Source organism: Salmo salar, chromosome ssa09 (assembly GCF_905237065.1).
Source record: "Salmo salar chromosome ssa09, Ssal_v3.1, whole genome shotgun sequence".
Lineage (NCBI taxonomy): Eukaryota > Metazoa > Chordata > Actinopteri > Salmoniformes > Salmonidae > Salmo > Salmo salar.
In genome coordinates, this window is record NC_059450.1 from 31,458,038 (window position 1) to 31,470,368 (window position 12,331).

Sequence of the window (12,331 nt, forward strand, 5' to 3'; positions counted from 1 at the left end):
TCAAGGAAAATATACAGTGATCACAAGCTGGTTAATTTAAGTCTTGATGATCAGTTTATTTAGGGTTGGCTGTGGTGGGTCCGCCTGGACAAAAAAGTCTGTGCAGACTGTAGGGGACCACTGTTTCATAGGAAACAGTCCAAAAACAAACATGGGGAACCCTCCATGGTGCCGGTCTATCTTTTCCTTCCACTAGATGTCAGGATAGTACAGAATGTTATTCTACAGTATATTTTCCACCAAGGGTAGGCTACAACCGCAAAGTGACATTTCAGGAGAACCTGGCAACGCATAACAAGACGTGTATCCATCAGTGAACTGTTGCAGATAGAGATGTTATGAAGAGCTAACACAATTCCACATTCTGTATGACAGTTCTGATCAGGGTACATTCAGGTCATGTATATTCTCCACGATAAATGTGCATTCTAGTATTTTTGTAAAGTTGCTCCCACCTGGCAACTATTAAATAATTAGCCAATGTTTTCACGTGCATACATATAAACCATGTGGTTATGTGAAGGTATTGTAGGATTCCACCTTTTTCTTTCTGACATCTGTGTCTAATCAACGTGCATGTTGCTAGGTGCCTACATACAATATGTAATGCAGTACATGTATTCTCATTGTCACTTAATATGGATTCCATGGCGTCGGTAAAAATTGGACAATATAAAAGTCCTGTCCTCCTTCAACATTATTATGGGCGAATTTAAGTTGTCCAAGTCTTTAATGCAAACTTGTATTGTCCATTCAAGTTTGCAGTATAGAGTTAGAAAACTTTACTTCACTTATGACAATGTCACGTCATTGAAATGTATAAGTGGGCTTGGGCTAGACTCGTATTTTTCCCTCTGGACTATTCAATCTCATGTCACTAGGTCATTCAAAGGAAGGGCGGTGCCGTTAAGGTAATGCAAATCATAGAGGGAGAGGCGAAGCGAGAGGATTTACTCTCTGTCTGCGTGAGATTAGCCCTTTTTGTATGGAGGTCAGTGAGAGTGTAAAATTATGTGAGGCTTATTTAATCGAATAGAAGTTTCATAATGTTTAGGTTGTTACAAATTTACTGATATAAGTTGATGTACGTGGCATTCCGGCAACTTCGATAAAAACAACTTGGTTGTGTCTGTTGTTCACACGCGTAGCCTATCTGCACTCTCATTGGCTAGAATGGTCCCTTCTGATCTCGCCTGCCTTCCACGGTTGAGGACATGTATTTCCATTGTTAGAGCTGTCACCCGAATATCTTGTTAACATAATACTTAATCTTCGCACAGGCACCACTGTGGCGCGAACCACTGCAACGCTGTGAACTACTGCGACGCACAGAGGAGCTACTGTAGAGAGCAGCCATCAAGCAGTGTTGGGAAAACAACCGTAGATTCTAGATGCCACGTTTTTCAGTTGCCAAAGAACATATTTGATTCAAAGTAACAGTGCCCATTTTTGTAATATATTCGGATACAAAGTAGCCTCGTTGCGCAAACTTTGAAAGCTGTGGAAAATAAGGAAGTAAAACGTTAGTTCTTGATTTGGGAACTGAGAAGAGGAGCATCATCATGTTCAGTTGGGTGAATAAGGAACAAGGAGGCAGAAACAAGGACGGCGAGATGTACCAAACTGTGACGGAGGGTCTTCAACAGCTTTACTCCAAAAAATTATTTCCATTGGAAGAAACCTATCTTTTCCATGATTTCCACTCACCTGCGTTGGAGGCAGCGGATTTTCAGAGCAAGCCAATGGTTCTACTGGTTGGACAGTATTCTACGGGGAAGACGACGTTCATAAGGTAGTGCATCCAGAAATCAGCAACAGTTATGCGTTCTCATGTTTGTGTTAACTTTATTTTACCTACAGGGCTCTCTGCCGGTCAGAAATGATTGAGTTGTTGAATAACCCCTAAGCAGTAGCCTACTATGACAGTTGTGAGCTGTCAAAATGGAGGTTAATTGCTGTCAAAATGTAAATGAGGAAAAACACTGTTGGAACAGGTTGTTGCCCCCAGCAACCTAATGTAAACATAACTGTCTAGTGTTGGGAATGGGTTAGCATTATGTTAAGGTTGTAAACAGCTTGTTTCTAGTTTTTTTTTTAACCAATATTCCATATTCCAATTCAATACAACATGAAACATCGTCAACATGCCACACCAACTGCTACTTAGAATGTTTTTTAATGTCACGAGGTGGAAGCTTGATTATAAACTGGGTGGTTCGAGCCCTGAATGCTGATTGGCTGACAGCCGTGGTATATATAAGAAATAAGGCCCGAGGAGGTGTGGTATATGGCCAATATACCACGGCGAAGTGCTGTTCTTAAGCGGATGCAACACGGAGTGCCTGGACACAGCCCTTAGCAATGGTATACTGGCCATATATCACAAACCCCCGAGGTGCCTTATGGCTATTATAAACTGGTTATCAATGTAATTAGAGAAGTAAATATACCAAATACCACGGCTATCAGCCAATCAGCATTCAGGGCTCGAACCACCCAGTTTATAACAGACCTTATACCACGGGTATGACAAAACATGTATTGTTATTGCTTTAATAACGTTGATAACCAGTTTATAATAGCAATAAGGCACCTCAGGGGTTTGTGGTATATGGCCAGTATACTACCACGGCTAAGGGCTGTTCTTAGCCGTAGTATATTGGCCATATACCATAACCCCTTGTGCCTTATTGTTTAAGTAGAGAAGCAGAGTAGTATTAACTATCCAGTTTCCACCAACTGCTTTCCAGTTTCCACCATCAATATCAATGAGACATGTCTGGTGACATGGGCCTTTTGTGCTCCCCTGGAGCCTCTGAACAACCAACCATTATATATATGAGAGAAAGAATAGAACCATTACAGAATGGGTAAAACTGTCTAAAAACCTCTGAATTTATTGCCATTTTAAGATCTTTCTCTCTGAATCACCAGGACAGGCGCAAACTACGTCAGTTTCATAACTTGTTGATCTGCAGGTTCTGCAGCAAGATAGGACATGCAGCTAGCTTCACTATCTTTAGGGAAGGTGCTGTCGTGTCTTTGGCATCATTAACTTGAAGACATGTTTATCAAATAACTATGTAATTATTATTACGCGATTAAACTGATTAATCATGTAACTATAATTAACTAGAAGGTCGGGGCACCAAGGAAAATATTCAGATTACAAAGTTATAATTTTCCTAATATAACTTTCAGATATTGTAATATCTGATCGATTTGTCTCCTCATTAATGATGTGTTATTTACCTCGTCAGTCTCATTCCAAACGTCGTAAATTGTTGGTTATCTGCACGAACCCAGTCTCCACTATGAGTCATCCATACGTCAATTGTCTTAAAATCATTTATTTACTAAACTAAGTAATTCACAGAAAGGCATACAAAACAGTAGGTATCGTTACAAAGAAATGGTAGAGGAATGAATGGTCCCTAGTGGGCTAAACCGGCATGGCGGCTTGTTAGACAAAAGGGGAGTGGGGGGGTCAACTGAGGAGACACTACAGAGTTGATAATTATAACAATTGAAATGCTAATCCTTTGCACATGAACGCTCACTCATTCGGGAACAATTGCAATCAATATATATATATATTTACGCTCAGTATGTCGTCGGGATCTTTGTTGGAAAGGTTGTTCTGTTGGAGAGTTCTCTCTCTCTCTCTCTCTCTCTCTCTCTCTCTCTCTCTCTCTCTCTCTCTCTCTCTCGGTTAGAATGGATCTTTCAAAGCGACATTCGTTCATGTTGTTATAGAATGGATGTTTCGTCAGTCTTCGCGTTCAATGATACCGAATTCCTAGCTGCAGACTAGTAATTAATATCAAAGACTTTTTCTTATTCTGTATCGGTAGTCTAATAGTTTAACCACTTGGTATGGTTAAAGTTCAGTAGAGGGATGCATGGTCAAACCTATTAGCCAAGTCGTAATGGAGTGGAGGCCTGGTCTGGTGATAGAAAATCAGGGGGGGGTTATATTCGGAACATAAAAAAGGCTGTCTCATGACGCCAGGTCCTGTCTGTGTCCCTGGGGGCGTGCCGATGACTTGGTAAAACTTTAAAACAGAAAATACAATTCTCTCACATTAACATCTTACAAGCATCCCAACATATTCCAAATAGCTATCCTTATTCATTAATTTTATACAACCATTAGATGTAAGTCTCACCACTGAGGCTATTATATAAACAGAGCCATGGTAATGTACAGAGCCATGGTATTGTCTCTCATGAGTTTCACAAAATTGTACCAAACGGACCAGTTTGTAGCTGGATTCTTCACCGATCTTTTATACCTTCTCCAGAACATAAATGTTGTTCGTTTCTCCAATTCTGTGAGGTGGAAGAATTCCTTTGTCTCTCCATGAAAACACTCTGTCTCTTTATACTGTGGCCATGAGGTGGGACATTTTCTTAGGAATTTACGACCCCTTCTGACCACAGCAGCCTGGGTGTAGGAGACAGAGGGAGATGGTGAAGAAGTGCAGGGGGAGGGGGTCAACTGTGCTCGCTGTACCCAAAGAGGGCAACGTCATGACAGTGCCTTTGGTAAGCTACAGTACTCCAGTCTGGTAGCTGCTGAAAGTATGTACACAATAAAAAAATATATATTAAGTTGAACTTTAAAAAAACAAAAAACGATCAACGTTAGTGAAAACATTTTCTTATCTTAAGTAGACTACATGGTCACTTACTGTTAAATTGTATTGCTCATTCACAACAACTGATTTGATTCTTGCACAGCTTGCAGAGTTACTTCATACAGGGATCCCACCCAATTCTAAGGAATTTAATAATAAATCAAAGGAGTTGATCATAGCCTGATCCCAGATCTATTTGTGCTGTCTTGCCAACTCCTATGGTCATTGTCTTGCCGAATGTGACGTGTTTGACAGCACAAACAGATTTTGGCCTAAACAAGGCTAGGGAGTTGAGGCCATTAATAGTCATCCTAAAGACATGTCTTCTTCTCTGAGTGGATGTGGCCAAGGCAAGCTGGCATTCCTCTGTTTGAAGACCTTTGACACAGTGCCATCCTCTCACAGGAAGGGCTGATGACCTATTGCATGGTCTGAACTCAACAACATGAGTAGCTGTTTTTTTTGGTCTTGAGGGGCACATATCAAGCACTCTGCCAGCCTGTAAAGTGTCTAGCGTTGGCACTTGAAAATGTGAGCATGTGCCATACAGTTAGGCAGATGGCCAAGCTCTCCCATAGTAGCATATTATGTGGTATTACTCATATGTGGTATTCGCATTCATTTGCAAGTATTTTTTAGTCTTTCAGCTTGAAAAATGCAAAATGATAGAATGTATACAGAGTAGAGGTCGACCAATTATGTTGTTTTTTTTACCGCCGATACCGATTATTGGAGGACCAAAAGGCCGATACTGATTAATCGGCCAATTTCTTTTGTTTCTTTATTTGTAATAATGACAATTACAGCAATACTGAATGAACACTTATTTTAACTAAATATAATACATAAATAAAATCAATTTAGCCTTAAATAAATAATTAAACATGTTCAATTTGGTTTAAATAATGCAAAAACAAAGTGTTGGAGAAGAAAGTAAAAGTGCAATATGTGCCATGTAAGAAAGCTAACGTTTAAGTGCCTTGCTCAGAACATGAGAACATATGAAAGCTGGTGGTTCCTTTTAACATGAGTCTTCAATATTCCCAGGTAAGAAGTTTTAGGTTGTAGTTATTATAGGAATTATAGGACTATTTCTCTCTCTACCATTTGTATTTCATGTACCTTTGACTATTGGATGTTCTTATAGGCACTTTATTGCCAGTGTAACAGTATAGCTTCCGTCCCTCTCCTCGCTCCTACCTGGGCTCGAACCAGGAACACATCGACAACAGCCACCCTCGAAGCAGCGTTACCCATGTAGAGCAAGGGGAACAACTACTCCAAGTCTCAGAGCGAGTGACGTTTGAAACGCTATTAGCGCGCACCCCGCTAACTAGCTAGCCATTTCACATCGGTTACACCAGCCTAATCTCGGGAGTTGATAGGCTTGAAGTCACAAACAGCGCAATGCTTGAAGAATTGCGAAGAGCTGCTGGCAAAATGCACAAAAGTGCTGTTTGAATGAATGCTTACGAGCCTGCTTGTGCCTACCACCGCTCAGTCAGACTGCTCTATCAAATATCAAATCATAGACTTAATTATAATATAATAAACACACAGAAATACGAGCCTTAGGTCATTAATGGTCGAATCCGGAAACTATCATCTCGAAAACAAAACGTTTTTCCTTTCAGTGAAATACGGAACCGTTCCGTATTTTATCTAACGAGTGGCATCCCTAAGTCTAAATATTCCTGTTACATTGCACAACCTTCAATGTTATGTCATACTGGCAATACTAAAGTGCCTATAAGAACATCCAATAGTCAAAGGTATATGAAATACAAATCGTATAGAAAGAAATAGTCCTATAATAACTACAACCTAAAACTTCTTTCCTGGGAATATTGAAGACTCACGGTAAAAGGAACCACCAGCTTTCATATGTTCTCATGTTTTGAGCAAGGAACTTAAACGTTAGCTTTTTTACATGGTACATATTGCACTTTTACTTTCTTCTCCAACACTTTGTTTTTGCATTTGTTTTTGCATTTTGATTTAAACCAAATTGAACATGTTTCATTATTTATTTGAGGCTAAATTGATAGTATTTATGTATTATATTAAGTTTGTAACGCGGGTCGTCTAATGGGGACCAAGACGCGGCGTGAGACGTGCTCATATTCACTTTTATTTAACTTTCAAACAACAAAACAACAAACGACCGAAAACAGTCCCGTCAGGTGCAACATACACAAAACAGGAAACAACCACCCACAAAACACAGGAAAAAACACCCCTACTAAATAGGACCTTCAATTAGAGGCAACAAGGAACAGCTGCCTCCAATTGAAGGTCAACCCAAGAAACTCAAACATAGAAATAGACACACTAGAACAAACATAGAAATATACTAACATAGAACATAAACCAAAACCCCCGAAACACATAAAACAAACACCCCCTGCCACGCCTTGACCAAACTACAATAACAAATAACCCCCTTTACTGGTCAGGATGCGACAAGTTAAAATAAGTGTTCATTCAGTATTGTTGTAATTGTCATTATTACAAATGTAAAAAAAAAAAAAAAAGGGGCCGATTTAATCGGTATCGGCTTTTTTTTGGCCCTCCAATAATCGGTATCGGCATCGGCGTTGAAAATACATAATCGGTCGACCTCTAGTCTTGATATGGTGTATCTAGTGTCCAGATGTATTGATATGGTGTATCTGGTGTCTGGATGTCTTGATATGGTGTATCTGGTGTCTGGATGTCTTGATATGGTGTATCTAGTGTTCGGATGTATAGATTAGAGGTCGACTGATTAATCGGCATTGTCGATTAACTTCTCTGGGCTAGGTGGGACGAAATCGTCCCACCTACGCAACAGCCAGTGTAATCCCGTGGCGCGATTTTCAAATACCTTAGAAATGCTATTACTTCAATTTCTCAAACATATGACTATTTTACACCATTTTAAAGACAAGACTCTCGTTAATCTAACCACACTGTCCGATTTCAAAAAGGCTTTACAACGAAAGCAAAACATTAGATTATGTCAGCAGAGTACCCAGCCAGAAATAATCAGACACCCATTTTTCAAGCTAGCATATAATGTCACAACCCAGAAGACAGCTAAATGCAGCACTAACCTTTGATGGTCTTCATCAGATGACACACCTAGGACATTATGTTATACAATACATGCATGTTTTGTTCAATCAAGTTCATATTTATATCAAAAAACAGCTTTTTACATTAGCATGTGACGTTCAGAACTAGCATACCCCCCGCAAACCTCCGGTGAATTTACTAAATTACTCACGATAAACGTTCACAAAAAAACATAACAATTATTTTAAGAATTATAGATCCAGAACTCCTTTGTGCAATCGAGGTGTCCGATTTTAAAATAGCTTTTCGGTGAAAGCACATTTTGCAATATTCTGAGTACATAGCCCAGCCATCACGGCTAGCTATTTAGACACCCACCAAGTTTAGCCCTGACCAAACTCCGATTTACTATTACAAAAGTTTGATTACCTTTGATGTTCTTCGTCAGAATGCACTCCCAGGACTGCTACTTCAATAACAAATGTTGGTTTGGTCCAAAATAATCCATCATTATATCCAAATAGCGGCGTTTTGTCCGAAGTGTAAATAAGGGTCACGAGCATGGCGCAATTCGTGACAAAAAAATTCTAAATATTCCATTACCGTACTTCGAAGCATGTCAACCGCTGTTTAAAATCCATTTTTATGCAATTTTTCTCGTAAAAAAGCGATAATATTCCGACCGGGAATCTGCATTTAGGTAAACAGAGGAAAGAAAATAAAGCATTCGGTCGACTCGTGCACGCGCCTAAGCCCACAGTACTCTGATCGGCCACTTGCCAAACGCGATAAAGTGTTTCAGCCAGAGCCTGCCTCGATATCGTTCAGCTTTTTCCCGGGCTCTGAGAGCCTATGGGAGCCGTAGGAAGTGTCACGTTATTGCAAAGATCCTCAGTCTTCAATAAAAAGAGCAAGATAAAACAAAACTTGTCAGACAGGCCACTTCCTGCATGGAATCTTCTCAGGTTTTGGCCTGCCATATGAGTTCTGTTATACTCACAGACACCATTCAAACAGTTTTAGAAACTTTAGGGTGTTTTCTATCCAAAGCCAATAATTGTATGCATATTCTAGTTACTGGGCAGGAGTAGTAACCAGATTAAATCGGGTACGTTTTTTATCCAGCCGTGTCAATACTGCCCCCTAGCCCTAACAGGTTAATTAGCGACGATTTCAAGTTTTCATAACAATCGGTAATCGGCATATTTGGACGCCGATTATGGCCGATTACATTGCACTCCACGAGGAGACTGCGTGGCAGGCTGACCACCTGTTACGCGAGTGCATCAAGGAGCCAAGGTTAGTTGCTAGCTAGCATTAAACTTATCTTATAAAAAACAATCAATCTTAACATAATCACTAGTTAACTACACATGGTTGATGATATTATTAGTTTAACTAACTTGTTCTGCGTTGCAAATAATCAATGCGGTGCCTGTTAATTTATCATCGAATCACAGCCTACTTTGCCAAACGGGTGATGATTTAACAAGCACATTCGCGAAAAAGGCACTGTCGTTGCACCAATGTACCTAACCATGAACATCAATGCCTTTCTTAAAATCAATACACAAGTATATATTTTTAAACCTGCATATTTATTTAAAAGAAATTAATGTTAGCAGGTAATATTAACTAGGGAAATTGTGTCACTTCTCTTGCATTCATTGTAAAGCAGAGTCAGGGTATATGCAGCAGTTTGGGCCGCCTGGCTCGTTGCGAACTGTGTGAAGATAATTTCTTCCTAACAAAGACCGTAATTTATTTGCCAGAATTGTACATAATTATGACATAACATTGAAGGTTGTGCAATGTAACAGCAATATTTAGACTTATGGATGCCACCCATTCGATAAAATATGGAACGGTTCCGTATTTCACTGAAAGAATAAACATTTTGTTTTTGAAATTATAGTTTCCGGATTTGACCATATTAATGACCTAAGGCTCGTATTTCTGTGTGTTTATTATATTATAATTAAGTCTATGATTTTATATTTGATAGAGCAGTCTGACTGAGCGGTGGTAGGCAGCAGCACGCTCGTAAGCATTCATTCAAACAACACTTTCCTGCGTTTGCCAGCAGCTCTTCGCAATGCTTGAAGCACAGCGCTGTTTATGACTTCAAGCCTATCAACTCCTGATATAAGGCTGGCAATACTATAGTGCCTATAAGAACATCCAATAGTCAAAGGTATATTGAATACAAATGGTATAGAGAGAAATAGTCCTATAATTCCTATAATAACTACAACCTAAAACTTCTTAACTGGGAATATTGAAGACTCATGTTTTAAAGCAACCACCAGCTTTCATATGTTCTCGTGTTCTGAACAAGGAACTTAAACGTTAGCTTTTTTACATGGCACATATTGCACTTTTACGTTCTTCTCCAACACTGTGTTTTTGAATTATTTAAACCAAATTGAACATGTTTCATTATTTATTTGAGACTAAATAGATTTTTATTTATGTGTTATATTAAGTTAAAATAAGTGTTCATTCAGGTATTGTTGTAATTGTCATTATTACAAAAATATATATATATATATATATATATATATATAGTCCGATTAATCGGTATCAGCTTCTTTTGGTACTCCAATAATCGGTATTGGTAATGGCGTTGAAAAATCATAATCGGTCGACCTCTAGTATTGATATGGTGTATCTGGTGTCCGGATGTATTGATATGGTGTATCTGGATGTATTGATATGGTGTATCTGGTGTCGGGGATGTATTGATATGGTGTATCTGGATGTATTGATATGGTGTATCTGGTGTCTGGATGTATTGATATGGTGTATCTGGATGTATTGATTTGGTGTGTTGCTGTAATGTATGCATTGCTGAAATGGGCAATAAAGGTATTGTATCACAAAACAGTGGTGTTTTACTCTTACTCTGTTCTGTTCCAGGTACCTGCTGGAGCAGGACTTCCCAGGCATGCGGATTGGCCCAGAGCCCACAACAGATGGCTTCATCGCTGTCATGTACGGGGAGAACGAGGGGATTGTCCCTGGTAACGCTCTGGTGGTCGACCCCAAGAAACCCTTCCGTAAACTCAATGCTTTTGGAAATGCTTTCCTCAACAGGTAAAGTGGACAATTTTTGTTTATTACTGGTAACACTTTACATTAAGTTGCTCTTAAAAAGTTGTTACTACATTATGTAACAACAATATTGTAACCATAGTAATTGCAGTATTACTACACAGGTATAAGCATAAAATCACATTACACAATTTAAAGGATCTCTGTGGGTGTAAGATCTTCTCAATATCAAGGGTTACCCACATGGTGGTGTCATTTTTTATGAATTGCTGTGGCATGTGGAATTTTCCATTACATAAAAAGGCATCTGAGCCTTGGTAAAGGCTTGAGCAGAGATATGTTGAATTGTTCAGCTGATAACTCAAGGTTAAGACATTTTCTTAGATATGAGTATTGATTGATTACAACCAGACACCACCTCCCCCTGTCATGTATTATGGGTTCATATTATCGTTTATCTTAACTACATTTACCTCCCTCTCTCACTTTGTCTTAATAAATCTGAAATTAGTGACACGGGGCCCTGTTCATTATAACAGCTGTAATAAGTAATTCTTCTTGTGAAGCGAGAACACATACTTGAAATTACATTTTTGTTTCACATTGTAGGCATTGTTTTGTTGAGTACATTCATCCGAGCATGCATTACTGCATGCAGTGCAAAATAACATATGCTTTTTCCTCCCTGTAGTTACAAGGTTTGTTGATTTGTCCCCTATGTTCCCAAGAGTGATTTACAAAGCAGATCCAGTTGGTTTATGTAATCATGATTTAAAAAAGCTTAGAAGGTTAGGGATAGTTTTGGTAGTTTTGTCCCATTGCTTCCTGTCAGCCCAGCCTTTTGACATAGCTGTCATTTTCTTCCACAAACAGTTAGGAGGAAGCAGTGACTTTGTCACCTTTCGTTAGTTGTAGTGCACACTATCTGTTGTTGGCTTGGCTGTCTGTTGTTGGCTTGGCTGTCTTTTGTGGGCTCAGTCAAGAGTCTCTCGTAGATATAATTTTAGCCAAACAACACTTGGCCGAAGCATGTTTCCTTTTTCCAGGTATTTATAATCCAGGGGAAATGGTTAAGTACTTCTATGACTGTTGCCCAAGTTAAGGTCAAAGACATTCCTGACAGAACAGTGGACGTCTCCTCCTTTCCAGAGAACCTCCGACAAAGCTCATTGTTTCCCGGGCACGTTAATGTGCGTCACACAAGATGTCACTAAGAGTAGGTGGTCAAGGACCACAAACAAGGGTTTTTCTTTATTTTTACTATTTTCTACATTGTACAATAATAGTGAAGACATCAAAACTATGAAATAACACATATGGAATCATGTAGTAACCAAAAAAGTGGTAAACAAATCAAAATATATTTTATATTTGAGATTCTTCAAAGTAGGGTCCCCCTTTGCTTTGATAACAGCTTTTCCAACAGTCTTAAAGGAGTTCCCACATGCTCTGAGCCCTTGTTGGCTGATTTTCCATCACTCTGCGGTCCAACTCATCCCAAACCTTCTCAATTGGGTTGAGGTCGGGTGATTGTGGAGGCCAGGTCATCTGATACAGCACTCCTTACACAGCCTGAACGT

At 39.3% G+C, this 12,331-nt stretch overlaps 1 protein-coding gene across 1 annotated transcript in view; it reads left to right on the plus strand.

Moving 5' to 3' along the window:
* The first annotated feature begins 1,292 nt into the window (after window positions 1–1,292).
* Window positions 1,293–12,331, plus strand: part of LOC100194743 (EH domain-containing protein 4) — a 36,789-nt gene continuing 25,750 nt past the window's right edge. Inside the window, 2 exon segments of the mRNA NM_001139772.1 lie at window positions 1,293–1,792; window positions 10,617–10,793. Coding sequence (NP_001133244.1) covers window positions 1,563–1,792; window positions 10,617–10,793 — 407 coding nt within the window. The 5' untranslated portion in view covers window positions 1,293–1,562.